The sequence below is a fragment of the Rattus norvegicus genome, chromosome Y (assembly GCF_021556685.1).
Source record: "Rattus norvegicus strain SHRSP/BbbUtx chromosome Y, alternate assembly SHRSP_T2T, whole genome shotgun sequence".
Taxonomy (NCBI): Eukaryota; Metazoa; Chordata; class Mammalia; order Rodentia; family Muridae; genus Rattus; species Rattus norvegicus.
Genome location: NC_141555.1, coordinates 67,242,063 through 67,256,342, shown reverse-complemented (window position 1 = coordinate 67,256,342; position 14,280 = coordinate 67,242,063). Strand labels below are relative to the sequence as shown.

At 43.7% G+C, this 14,280-nt stretch overlaps 1 protein-coding gene across 2 annotated transcripts; it reads right to left on the bottom strand.

Annotated features, from left to right (window-relative positions):
- Positions 1 to 10,330: 10,330 nt before the first annotated feature.
- On the bottom strand, positions 10,331 to 12,602 carry LOC134484371 (Y-linked testis-specific protein 1-like). 2 transcript variants are annotated; one of them, NM_001447576.1, is made up of 3 exons: positions 12,415 to 12,582; positions 10,491 to 11,321; positions 10,331 to 10,411 (listed from the first exon to the last, which is right to left on the bottom strand). In NM_001447576.1, exon 2 carries the CDS (start codon positions 11,287 to 11,289, stop codon positions 10,492 to 10,494), a length of 798 nt encoding a protein of 265 aa, NP_001434505.1. In that variant the 5' UTR covers positions 11,290 to 11,321; positions 12,415 to 12,582; the 3' UTR covers positions 10,331 to 10,411; position 10,491. The 2 variants fall into 2 exon arrangements, with proteins under 2 accessions (NP_001434505.1, XP_087457428.1); XM_087601302.1 differs by having other exon boundaries at positions 10,331 to 11,366; positions 12,415 to 12,602.
- Positions 12,603 to 14,280: the final 1,678 nt, after the last annotated feature.

The window sequence follows — 14,280 nt, the reverse complement described above, 5'->3', positions numbered from 1 at the left end:
GAACTTTTCTTTTGCATACTATACTGAGGCACCCTTCTGTCTTGGACCTGTGTGGTGTTTTGCATGCCCAGGGTGCCCTTCATTCCTCAGAGAGATACACTCAGGATTCTGTCAGGTGCTAAGCACAGGTTGGTGATAGTCCCACATAGTCCTCTCTTTGGTGAGCCTGAGAGAGAATGGGACAGGGGTCAGCTAATAATGCTGACCCTTTCATGCTAGCGACAGCTTTATAATGTTTTATTTATTAAGAAATGGTAATTTACTTTAAGTAATTAGTTAGTTAATTAATTAGTTAATTAATTAATTAGTGTGTGTGTGTGTGAGCTCGCCAATGCACATGTGTAACCTCAGGTCCTCAGGCCTGGCAGCAAGGGCCATGACCTGCTGAGCATCTCACAAGCCTTGAGCAAAATGCTGACCAAAGGAGGCAGGGGGCCTTGAATGAAGTGTTTACTTTTCCTTTACTTTTTTTTTCCGGACCTGGGGATCAAACCCAGGAACTTGTGCTTGCTAGGCAAGCGCTCTACCTCTGAGCCAAATCCCCAACTCCAGGTGTTTTCTTTTTAATCTCTTTTATTATTGTTTGAGAATTTATATAGATGAATGTAAGGCATATTTGTTCAAATCCAGCCCTTCATTCCCTACCTTCCAATTCCCTTGTTGCAAAGTCTGTGTTACAGGAAATTTCTAGAGAAGTGTGGATTTTTGGAAGCCCTGGGTCAGGTCTGAGCTGCTCACATTGGCCCTTCAGGAAGACCTGGGGATTAGTGGGAATATTAGCCACTTAGTGTCTGGGAAATGCCCCATTATTTCCATTTTAAATGTCTAACTAGGCCTAGTGGGAGGCAAATTCTTATCATTTCAGAAAAGCCTTCAGTCCCCTTGACACCTGTCCCCAGCCCAGGGCAAACAAAGAGGGCTCTTGTATTTCGTGAGGATTGTCCTGGTGTGCTCTGGGATTTCTGCATTTGCTCAAGGACTCTGGGTGTTGGTATGACTCAGACAGCTTAGGGCTCATGGCTTCTCTGGATTTCCATGAGAGAACTCCAGTCCTTCTGCAGACTTGATTTACAGGGTGTCGGTACTGCTATTTGCATTCCCATTAGGGGCTGATTATTACTCTGGCTCATTATCCTCTCACTGGAGTCTGGCCTCCAAGGTTTGCCCTTCAGACTCTTTCTCTTTACTTCAGGGAGGTAGCATAGAGCAAGACACAGCAGAAAAGATGCTGTGATTCTGGTCGAGGGAGAGTGTGAACTTGGGAAAACTGCAGTTTTGTCTGATGTTTGATGTCTGTATTTGCCTTCCCTGAGATTTTTGCCCACCCCCCCATCCCTGCTACTTCCTTTCTTTGCCCTCCATTCCTGTCCTCCATCCTTCCCCACTTCTTTTCCATTGTGAAAACCACTGCTTCATAACATCTTACTATTAAAAATTACAGAGGCAAAGACATTGGACCTTGTAGTCACATGACTTCACACAGGAGACAAAGATACTCAACATTCCAGCTGAAGAGATTGGTCCCTGCTTCCCTCTGGTGCACCTCCTCCCTTTCTCAGATAGCTTGAATGAGAAATGCTCCTCAGAGATTGTAAATGCAGAAACACAGCTCTCACCATAAGGGACTAAGGATGATTTATTCTCCAGCCATGTAGACTGATCATGGTCCAAGAACACAAATTTAGGTCACCCCTTATTCCAGTGTGGACACAGTTTCATGAAGTTTCATAGTTTTACATAACAAAGAAAAGTATACATTGTTGGGCACACTGCAAGGCAGTTAAAGCCAATTGGGGGGATCTTTTCTATGGCCACAGGATGCTATCCAATGACATTCTTAGCTTTTGGATTGGTGGTAGCTAGGGGTTTACTAAGTTAATAGATTCCGAAAATCTTTTTTTTAAATCTATGATATAGATTAGTTTTGACAAAGATGTAGGCAAAGAATTCTGGGGACAAAAACTACCAGGTAACTAGTCTCTGAATCAGCAGCATTCGAACATCTCCTCACCACTGCAGTTCTAACCAGTCAGTCAGCTTTCGCAGACAGCTTCTTCCTAGAAATTCTCATTTAAAGGGCACACATGTTTAGACAGTTGGACCTCAGTTGCTCGCACTAATTTGCTAAGGGATTGTGGAACATCCTGGACACGGGGACAAGAGAACCACAGAGGCAGACTGTGAGATTCATGGCCTGCCTGTCTCTGACTCCAGCCTGGTTCTATATTGTGGGAGCTTGGTGTACAGTGTCAGCCTCTTTTTTCTTCTGTCAGGTACTTTGTTACGACAGTAAGGGAACTGATTAGCGCAATGAATAGCAGTTTAACTAACTAGAAGCAGTCTTGAAAGCCAAAGGTAACGATCTGGCTTTGTGCTGGGTGAAGAGTTGGTGAAGATTCTGTTGTCTCCTTTCAGAATGATGAGTTGACATCTTTTCATGCAAATGTCTGTGGTTGTCATTGATTGGAAGGCAGGGCCTCAACCATTGAAACTGAGTGAAGCTGATCCCATATGGACTGAAGTTGGCTCCTGCTCCGTTGCTGTTGTCTTCTGAGCACATGAGAAGAATGGGAAGCAGAGGAGGTCACTATGTGACAAAGGAGGCAGGGATGGACGATGTGTCCACAAACCAAAGGGTGGTGGCATCCTGCAGAATCAAGTGGGCGGGCATGGAGCTCTCTCTCTCTCTCTCTCTCTCTCTCTCTCTCTCTCTCTCTCTCTCTGTGTCTGTGTGTGTGTGTGTGTATGTGTGTGTGTGTATGCGCACGTGAGTGCGCAAGCACAGCCCTACTGACACTTAGGCTCTAGACACTCACCTTCCAGAATGCTGAGAGAATGAGCATCTGTTGTGATATCCCCCATGTATGGGCATATGTTGTAGCCACTTTAGGGCACTCACACTGAATCCCTTGCTGCTCTCAACTTGGCCCAAGTCCAGTGGGGATGAAATGGCCACACAGAAGGGGAGATGCTTCCCCTGAAATAACCCCTGTAGTTCCAGTCACAGCTCTCAGTTCTCTGGGTTGAGTGGTTGTATATCCCACGGCCCGTTTGTAGTCAGGACCCTGTTCTTAAGCAAGTGCTATTCTTGATAGTATTATCAGCCACCTCTTAGTGGGATGTCTGCTGCCGGAGCCACTGCTTTAGTTTCTCCATGGACAGTGGCACTGAACTTATGGGATTATTTCCGTCTTTGTGCTAAACACAAGGTAAATCCTCTCAGCCTCCGGACTGCTCAGTGTGGGTCTTCTTCCTCCCCTTCTGTTTATCACCATCTGAGAATTCAGGATGGGTCTTTATGTGCAGAGCTGAGAGAACTGTTCTCTGCCAGGCGAGCCTCTCTTCTCTCCACTTCCCCAAAGCTTCATGTCTCATTCATGTCAGCACAGTGGAGACATGGCTGGTAGTGTAGGAAGTCCTTCTAAACTCCCCTGGGAGCTTGTCAGAGCTGCTTAGAGGGGCAGAACTTGTGTATTTCTTCCTGCAAAGGCAGGTCCACTCTGTGGAGAAGGGAGGGGGCAATAGCATGAGGGGTAGAACAGAGCCCAGTCTGCTCCACGCTCCCTTGTGTTTCCGGTGCATCTTCATTACACAGTTTTGTTTGCTCAACTCAGTTTTCTGTAGCATCACTCTGGGCCCCCTTTGCTTGTAGTTTGAAATTTTGAGCTAATGCTAAAGTAACCTCTGGAAAGGGGTGGAGCTGGGATATGTAGTTTCTTCTGTTCAAGTAAATCACAAATTTGTAAGCGGCGGGCGAGGTTTTTGCAAGTTTAGCTATTTTCCTCTCTGAGTTTCTTTTATCTTCTTCTTTGAGGCCGGGGACTTGGGCAGGGATTCTGGCTGTTTCACACTGCACACCTAAGGTCTTAGGATGTGCTGCTGGGGAAACAACAGCCATTGGCTACAGCATTCCCTCCCTTAGCACTGGACCTTGGGAGACATTTGGTATCCAAAGGACAGCACTCAGGAAGAACGTTCTTTGCTCTGCTTTAGTTACATTGACTGAATGAATGTTGTTTCAGGACCTCTGGACATTTATTTATTCATGGCTTGTGTTGGGAATCCACTGGGATGGAAGCATTCCCTTCTGGAGGGAAGAAGGAAGGTCAGAAGTTTCAGGAAGCTTAAGAAACCTAAAAGGCTTAGGATTCTCGAAGGTTATGACGCTCAGGTCCTGTTCCAAAGAGCAATAAGATGAGAACAATTGCCCTGGGGGTCAGAGGCAGCCATGATGAAAGAAGCTTCTTGGGTGGAGCTGCCTGCTAGTTGGGCTGAAATCTAAAGGATGTAGCTATTTTGAGTGTCACCCATGCTGGAGTGGGTTTTCCACTGATAGAGTTGTCTGAGCCACTCGTTTGCTCCTGAATAGCCATGATAATGTACACCTGGCATTAATAGTTTGTAGTTGGAGGTCTATAAGTGGTGAACACACATTGCTCCGGTCTACCCAGGATAGGTCACATAACATAAGCTGCTAGACATTCATGTAGGTTAAAAAGCAGCAGAAGTCACTCTATGTTAACATAACCAGAACTGGTTAGCTAAGTGAGCAAAGGTAATGCTGGGTATTGGGCACAGTTTCTAGTTGACACTGGGGAGGAAAGATGTTGGTCATCTTCGCTCCTCATCCCTGCACCTCTGTGCTGGTCCAGATACCACCAGGCAGGACGCCATCCTACAATCCACATCTACACTGGTTTACTGACCAGATCCAATACTTCAGGAACCTACAGCACTACAATACCTCACTCCCTCTTCCTTGAGCGTTCCTATGACTCAACTCTTTCCATTTTTGCCTCTCTCTGTGTGTCTGTGTATATGCGTGTGTGTCTATATTATAGATGTCCCATTTTACATTAATGCAAACACATGGGGTGGCATCTTTAAAAATGACTGCTGACTGTATCTCACCCCAAACAAAATGCTGCAATGCAGACATGGTGTAGCTCAGTACCAGAAAAAAATAAGAGATGTTGAGAAATCTACCCAGCTGTTTCTAGTGTGAGGTGTAGTTTAGACGTCTAACACAAGCTTCTGGCCCTACCATATGGGTTTAAGATACATATTGTCCCAGTACAATGTTCAAAGTTGGGACTATGAAAAGCAATTGGACACTGTGCGCTGCCATCAATGAGTTCATCTGTTGATGGATATGTATAAAGGTGGCGGGAAACTAGGAGATAGAAAATTAAGGAACTTGGTCATTTGGGACATGTCTTGGAGGGTGATTTTTGTCCTTGGTCTCTTCCTGTGTTGGTGCTTCTTGGTTGCGAATGAGATTAGCAGTTGAGCTCTATCGTGCCCCTTTCATGGTCATGTGACCATGGACCAAAACCTATAAAACTGTGAACCAAAGTAAGTTTGTTAACTATGTGAGTTGCTAGGCAACTTGTTAGAGTGGTGAATGGGATTAACATGAATGTGGCCAAAAGTTTTGCTGACCATACCAGTTCAGGTCCGGATATGATGTAGGAGGACCCATGATTTAATCCTTTAAACTCTTTGTCTGGAGGCTGCACGCTAAGAGAAGACCCAATGTTTCCCAAGTGGTTTTATCCAGACGATTCTGCCAATGTATCTGTTGTCTTAGCAAATAAAGAACCTTGCTACTTCCCACTCTGATCCTTCTCCTGACTTCACTTCTGTGTTTTTAATAGACTTCGATATCATATGAACTAGTGGGAAATGAGTATTTAAAAAAAAGAAGGAAGCTATGAATTTTGCTTTAAAATCATTAAATTACACTTAAAATAAAGGATTTTTTAAGTATGTAAATTATACTTCAATTAAGCTCCAGGAAAGGCTTGGTCAACTGTGATGCTTGTCATGTGATTTGCTCTTTGTCATAGTTCCTGTGACTTTGCTCTTAATAGTAGTGGGTTTTAATACAGATGACTCAGAAACCAGTGTAACCATGCAGGGAGAACACTCCGTTCTGTCAGGGAAAAAAAATCAGATCAAATTCATGGCTTTCTTATGAGGGTTTTTCTCATCACAGCTGAGTTGGCTAGAAGTTGGACAGCTATTGCCTGAGAGCAAAGATGGAGAGAGCAAAATGTTTACGGGGATAACTAAAGGTTGTGCTCATGAAAGGGGTTGAGTTTCATGGAGTGCATTTGCAGAAGCTCCAGCGGCTGATGGAGCTGGGTGCTAGGACCCTTGCAAGACTGCCATTATATGTTTTGTGATGTCACGGCCAAGTGTGAGATAAGGCTAGATGAAGTGGAAATATTTTGTTTTCTTTGGAAATTCATTTGTGTCACAGGATGTTTTTCTGGAAGCTATGTTAGGAGAGGATGTTTTGCTGAAGCAGACACATGAAAAGGCATGTGATATTTCGCTGGAGCACATGCTTGAAGGGGGACAGGATGTTTATGGAGAACATAAATGTAATCCCACAGAGAGGGAGAGGACATTTTTACATTGCTACACCTTGCAAGGTTTCGATGGTCTTTGCTGGTCTTCGTTCCATAATGAGAAATGCACAAAAGAACCTGTGCTATTTGGGCTGCTTCTGGTTGCTTCTGATGCTTCTTGTTGGTTTGTTAAAGCCTTGTGGTCTCTGCCAGATCAAGCCACTGCTACTGATTCATGTTTTGTGTTTGCTATTGGACTGTACTGCACAATGAAGATTGGAATTGCCCCAAAGAATTACTTCTAAATAGGTCCACAACTCTCTGCCTTTTCCTATTAAATTTCTCTCTCTGCTACCTCTGGTTGGTGGGATAGAAGGGTGTTTGAAGTGTTTAAGAACACTAAATAAAGTAGGTTTTGATAAATCTAAGCCTACAGATAGATTCATGGGATTTGGGAAAGGGCTATGTCTCCTGCTGAGAGGAGATGATATATATGTTGTGACTTTTTGGTTCTGTGGTCTACTGTGACCCATAAAATGGCCAGTGACTGACAGTCTCCCAGTAAGTGTAACACACACTAAAATTCTTTTGCTTGGCATTGGGATCTGTAGAATGTATTCATTTTTTGTCTCATATCCTCGAGTATTCATGTTGGTGAGAGTAGTTACTCTTCAGTTCTGCCATACAGGGAAGTGGGTCTATACATTGAGAGAAGAGAGTGGCTGGTGGTGAGTATGTAACATGGAGTAAGAGAAACATTACAGTGCTGGGTCTCTCACTCTTTTTTTTTTTTTTTCCCAACTTGACAATCTGGAGTCAACTGATAAGAGAGAACAATTCAGGAACTGCCTCCATTAGATTAGTCTTTGGCTAAGTCTATGGAACATTTTCTTCAATAATGATTGTTGTGGGAGGGCCCACAATTGTGGGCAAGTTCATCAGTAGTTATGTATAAAAAGAATAGCCTTTAAGGCTGTAAGAAATAGTATGGGAGCATGCCATGGGGAGTGTAGTGGTTTGAATAAGAAAGGCTCCCACAGTCATATATTTGAATATTTAGTTAGCATGGAGTGACTGTATTTTCAAGGATTAGAAGTGTTAAGAGGTCTGGCCTCATTGGAGGAAGTGGGTGTGTCGACAAGGGTGGGGTTTGAGTTTTCAAGAGCCCCATGCTTTGCTGTTTCTCTCTCTCTCTCTCTCTCTCTCTCTCTCTCTCTCTCTCTCTCTCTCTCTCTCTCTTTCTCTGCTTACAGAGCAATAGCTCTCTATTGCTCCAGTGTTATGCTCCCTGCCACGATGATTGGCCAGACTTCTGAAACTGTAAGCTAGCCTCCAATGACATGCTTTCATTTATAGTAGTTGCCTTGACCATGGTGTCTATTTACAGTAACAGAACAATGACTGAGACAGGGAGCAAGCCAACAAGCAGTGGTCCTTGTTACCACTTCAAGCTCCTGTTCTGGTTTCCCTCAGTGATGGTTTGTAACCTGTAAGGCAAATAACCCTTTCCACCCCATGTTAGTTTTGATCATGGCATTCATCAAGGAGAGAAGGAAGCAAATTAGAACTTCTCAAAAGAGTTCATGAGCAACATTTACCTTTAAATTAAAACAAAGTGTCTGTACTTTTCTATTTGTGGTTATGAGGTAAGCATCTGTTGCTCTACTAGACATACTGTTTCTATAAGAAATTGTCTTACTTAGGGTTTCTATTGTTGTAAGTAAACACTGTGATCAAAAAGAAAGTTAGGGAGGAAAAGGTTTATTCAGCTTACACTTCTACATTCCTGCTCATCACCAAAGGAAGTTGGGACAGGAACTCAAACAGGACAGGATCCTGGATGAAGGAACTGTGGCAGAGGTTATGGAGTGGCACTGCTTACTCTCTTGCTCCTCATGTCTTGCTTAGCTTGCTTTCTTATAGAAATCATTACCACCAGCCTAGGAATGGTGCCGCTCACAGTGGGCTTAGCCCTCTTCCACCAAACACTAAGAAATGCCCTACACCTGGATGTTATGGAGGCATTTTTTCAACTGAGGCACCCTCTTCTCTCATGAATCTAGCTTGTGTCAAGTTGGCATAATCAGGGTGGTGGTTAGAATGTGATTGTTCCATGGGAAGTGTGGCACATGTAGGAGGTTTGGCCTTGTGGGAGTAGGTGTGGCCTTGTTAGAGGAAACATTTCACTGTGGGGGTGATATGCTTCTTCTCCAACACGATATTTGTCTATCTGCTTCCATGCTTCCTCCCTTGATGAAAATAGACTGAACTTTTGAACCGGTAAGTGAGCCCTAATTAAATGTTGTCCCTTATAAGTTGCCTTTGTCATGATGTCTTTTCGCAGCACTGAAACCATCAGACAACCAGCCACTATAAAAACCACCAAATAGCAGAAATAATCAACGATAGAAAGTATTTTCAAGTCCTGCAGTGAGAAACTTATTCTTGAGAGAAGAAACAGCAATAAATGAGTCCATGAAAAGGATGCCTCAAAATACATTCTTGGAGTGTAGATGTGGCTAAGGGTGACCCCATGGAGTGCACAGAGGCTTCTCTGGAGGAGAGAGCTATAAGGTCAGGAACCACAAAGCGTTTTAAAATCACAACAAATGGCATAGGAAAGACCTCAGCACCTCTGCATTGGAGGCACAGTCAAGAGTTTTCTGAGGATAAGCTTACATGTGAGTAAAAGACGGGAACTTCCTTGCGCTAGATAGGGTAACAGGTCCTACAGGTGTGTAGGAAGGAAACCAGTCGAAGAAGAGCCAGGCAAGACAAGCCAGGGCAGGAGCTCTTTGTGGTCATCTAGGGGCATTGAGCAGAGACCTCAAAACATATTACAGGATGCAACAGAGGGAAACAGTGCTCAGCGAAGCTAAACACAGGATCCACGTAACACCTGACAGAAGTTCACGGCATCCTCATCTTCCCTTTTAAATTTCCTTTTACTGATCATACAAAATAATGGACGTTATGATACTTTCAGGTATCGATAGATATAAACTTAGTTTGGCATTCACTACTCTTGACTTATCCTCGTCAAAATGTCCTCTGGGGAAGCCTCCACCTCACATCCACCTTCTGTAGTGATGGCTTGGCTGTTCTTTAAGGAACCAAAGAGACCAATATGGATGTGGCCCAAGTTCAACTAATTCTAGACCCTTTCTGTTCTTCCTGGGTCTCCTGCTAAACTTATTGAGAACTCCATTTGGAATTCCTTCGTCCCTCAGTGTCCTCTACTCCCTCATGTATCTTTAGTCTTTCTTCCACACCACCATCAATTTAATCTTTCTTACCCTCTTCATGGTCTCTTCTCTGCATGTGAAGGTTTGATTTATTTAAATAGATGACTTTAGGGGAACAGAGAGGTGACCAATGGATCAAGAGCTCGTCTGCTTTGAAATAGGACCTGGATTTGGTTCTTTGAGCTCATGTCCAATGGGCCCCAACCACCTTTAATTCCAGTCCAGGGGACTTGACTATTCTTGTCTCTGTGGTCTCCTCTATTCATGCCCTGCCCCCACCCACATAATTAAAAATAATACATCTACATATGAGAAACAGGTTTCATTAGGTTTCGTTAGTAAACAAAACCTGATCTTCTCTGATTATGAGTCTGCTTGGATCAGTTTATTGGGTTTCCACTTGAGTTCCAAGACCACCTCCCTGTTACCTGCCGCTCTTTCCCCAACTGTCTGTTTCTCCCTCAAACTTCACCACAGAGAGTCTATCTATTTCTGGGCCCTCTCCACTGCTTCCTAAACATCCATCTTTTTTTTTTCCTGTGCCATCCCTTCTCCTCTAACCTCATCTCCAGTTCTTTTCTCTCCCTAAATACCAGAACAGCTCAGTCCTGCTTGTTTTAGCCTATGTGACATTAGACTTACTGTTAAATCCTTGACCTTTCCGGTTTCCCCTCCATGTTCCATCCACCAAAGCCCGTCTCCTCCACCAAAGTGTTCACAAACAACACGTCACATCTCACATTTTAATTTTTACAGCAAAAACAAATTCCACTGGAAAAGATACTGGGGTTGTCAAAGGCCCTTGGGTATCTGAAACAAAGAAAAACAAACATTTTCCCCCAATCCTATAAATTACCCATCCAGGTCCCCCACACTTTGTGAATTTCACCTTAATGGATCTTTTCCACCAGATTATAGACGTAGATGTGGACGTCGCCATCAAACTTGATGAAGTACACGGAAGGCTTGGCTAGAACTTGGTAAATGACTTTGCCTATCTTTTTGGACCCGTCACTTCTGGTGTACTGCACGCATTGACCTGTTAAGATGTCGCTGTCAACTTCTGACTTCACCTCTGCTGGAGGAGTTTCTGGAATGATACAGAGGTTACCTTCTGCGTAATCATCCAGTAGCTGGTAGATGTATAGAAGTGGATCTTTTTCGTACGTGATGTAAAACGAGTCCTTCATGATCGGCACCTGGGCTAGGACCACCCCCCTCCAGATGTCCTTAGAGCCATGTTTGCCCTCAAATTTGTGCTCCACAGCTCGGCCAACCATGGCACTTGCGAGATGGGCATCTTTCACTTGAGGAAAAACTACTTTGTGAGGCAAGACCTTAAGGTTTAAAATCCTCTCATCGCTTTGAAGTTCAAGTGCGTAGACACAGTCAATTCCGTCATACTTGACCAGATAGAGAGAGGGATTTGTTGGCAGTTGATCTAAAACAATGGCCTTCCATTGAGTGATGGTATCATCACCTTCCTTCCATCCATGAGAAATTCTGCAGCCCACAATGTTCCCCAGGGCCTGGGGAGAAGGCCTCCTCCTCCTCCTCTGCTTTTGGAAGGATGGTGTGCTCATCCTCCTCAGAGACATCCTCTTCTTCATGGCTGTAGACCTAGTGTGGTAGGCCACGGCACTCCTGGTCCACTGTCTTGTGGCTATCGTTCTGTGTTCAGGCTTCATACTTGCCCATGGCCTGGGTTTGAAGAGCTCCCCTGCTTAAACCAGACACAATGCTGTTGCCTCTGTCATATGAGTGCCTGCAAGAACAATGGGGCTGGGGTGGGGAGGGCCCTGGACCAACGCTCTTGTCTAAGAGAACTTTGGAGCAGGTGAAGAAGGTGATGGTAAACAGGTTTGAGCATCTGAATCTAATTCTGTCATAATCAGAAGTTCATAGGACGGCTGGGCAATGGTGGAGCACACCTTTAATTCCAGGACTCAAGAGGCAGAGGGAGGCAGACCTCTGTGAGATCAAGGCCAGCCTGGTCTACAGAGTTAGTTCCAGGATAGCCAAAGCTACCCACAGAAAAACCCTGTTTCAAAAACCAAAATCTAAAGTTCAAAGGGAAATGAACAAATAGTTCTCTACAGCTCAGAATAACATATTCAGACTTTGCCTCTGCTGAGGAACCTCTCCTTCAATGGCTAGGTCAGTGTGGGATTAAGTATCCCTGTCCCCCACTTTAAGCAAGGAAACAATAGGATAACAAAGGAGAAAGGATAACAAAGGATCCAGAAGGGTGGCCACACCCCTCTTCTACCCTCTAACTGTGAGCTATGTGGCAACATCCACAAGTATCTGCCCAGAGACACAGCACACCAGTCCACTGACTTTCTGTATTGTGCATCCATACCTAGCCTCCCCACCCACCAGGTTTATTTCACGAAGCTGTTGCATCTTCGACCGCAACAAGAGTCTTTTGTCTAGGCAACAACAGCCAATTATAAATAATGTCACCTGGGGTTGGGATTTAGATCAGTGGTAGAGCACTTGTCTAGCAAGGACAAGGCACTGGGTTCGGTCCTCATCTCCGAAAAAAAAAAAAAAAAAGAAAAAACAACATCAAAAAAGAAATATTATCTCCTAAAATGCACAGGCACAGAGAGGCGCTTTGGCATTTTAGTAGAATTATGAATTAGATATTGTTAGCAAAGGATAATAAACTCTGGAGACTGACTAGCCTAGACCATCTGCCTATCTCTCAAACGAGGAAGACGTTAGAACATAAAGTTACTCGCTGTATGAGGGAAAACTATTAGCTTTCTGTGCTACAGGGTCCCAGTTATCTTCATAAACGTATTTACCGAAAGAAAATGTCCTAGTCGTCCAGATTCTGTCTTCTGAAACCGGTCAGGCACTAAAAGCCTGTGGAACAATTGTGGCGTTCAGGAGATGAACTGGCTTTCACACACCACTTCGAAACTAGTGAACCCACCTTCAAGGAGTCAAGCGCCCCCAAGTGGAAGAGATGTGCAACCTCAGCCCAGTGCTCTGTGACATCATCCAGGCTCTGCCTATGTCATATAAGCCCTCTCAGGCCAGTTCCTTCCCTAGTAACGCTTAGAAACTTCCAGCATCTAGGTTTTAGCTTCTCATGTAGCCTCCTGGAGACCCAAAATAAAGTCCCCACCCAAATATTCTGATGAATCGAGTCACAATCTGACCAAATAGATCTTTTCATGCATTTTTTTTTCTGAAAAATTCTTTGGTTTCTGAGTCACCAACATCCTTGGTGGTTATTTTCCCAGCTCCTATCTTTCCTTTGGTTATCTTTAAGCCATTCTCTGTATCAGAAATATTGCTAGCCTCTCTCTCTCCGAGGCAGCCCACTGTAGAGTACACCAAAATTAGCTTTATCAAAACCCACAATTAGAGGAGAGCCATTTTTATTCAAACAAAGCTGGAATTTGCCAGGATTAAATATCTTGTATTGAAGTCAATGGCAATCATGAATTATGGATTCTTTGCAAAGAGCGAGAAAATATTAGCTCCTGGACCCTCTTCCAAAGTCGGGATAAACTGATGACAAACCCGATATCCACCAGTCATATTTTAAATGTTTTTAAAATTTACCAGCACTTCTGGTTACAAGGAATTTATTAGATAAATGCAGCAAAACAGGATGAAATAGATGAGGTTATTTTATTCTTGAAATATGGGTAGACAGAATACTGGGTGCAGGTAAGTATGGAATTTACCTGTAAATTACAGGGCACTTTAATTGTTTGTGTCACATATTTCTTCAGATCTTCCAAAGGATTCTTTTCAGAACCCTCCACTGTCCCCACTACACTCTGACCATCCCTTCCCTCTTCCCAATAATTCCCTTCCACTTTAACATTATAATTTTTTTAAATATACTTAGAGATTAACAACTTATGGCAGCTTTTTAAAATCTCTCCACTTTTCTAAGTGCACTGTCTTCTTTTCCTTCCTTCTATCTTAGTTTTAAGCACATTTTCCACCACACTTTGAGTTTTACTCTCTCTCTGCTCTTATTACTTCTCTGCCATTATGTGCCTGTTGGTCCACTATGTGGCTGACCTCAATGTGGGGTTAACTCAAATATATGATTTTTCCCTCTTTTCACCCCTTCAACTTCCTTCTCTAGGCACCTGCTGAGATTTAAAGTCTTGGGAATTTTTTTAAGTCTGGAAAGCACACAAACACACAAACACACACATACATACACACAGAAACACACACACATGCACACACAAACACACACACAAACATAAACATATACACACTCAAACAAACACAGAGACAGAGACAGAGAGAGTCACAGAGAGAGTCACAGAGAGAGACAAAGAGCCCATGAGAAAACATGTAATCTTTCTATGAACAATAAACAGAGACAATTTTCAAAAAAGGGAAGAACAAGTAGGCAACAAGAAGAATAATCTCATCATAGCCATCAACTTGAGGAGGAAAGATATTGTCTCACTCTAGGCTTCTAGGTACCAGTCTGTTACTGAGAGAAGTTGGGGCAGGAACACAGGCAGGACTCTAGAGGCAACAAAGGAAGCAGAGACAACTTAGAAATGCTGAGTACTGGATTGCTATCCATGACCTATTCAGCTTTCTCTCCTTCTTATACAATCCAGGGCTATCTTCATAGGGGATGACACTACCCATAGTGGGCTAGACACTTCCACATCAACCATCAA

Bases quoted from the DNA above. Each gene is read 5' to 3' on its own strand.
- LOC134484371 (XM_087601302.1), bottom strand. From the start codon at position 11,289: ATGAAGCCTGAACACAGAACGATAGCCACAAGACAGTGGACCAGGAGT.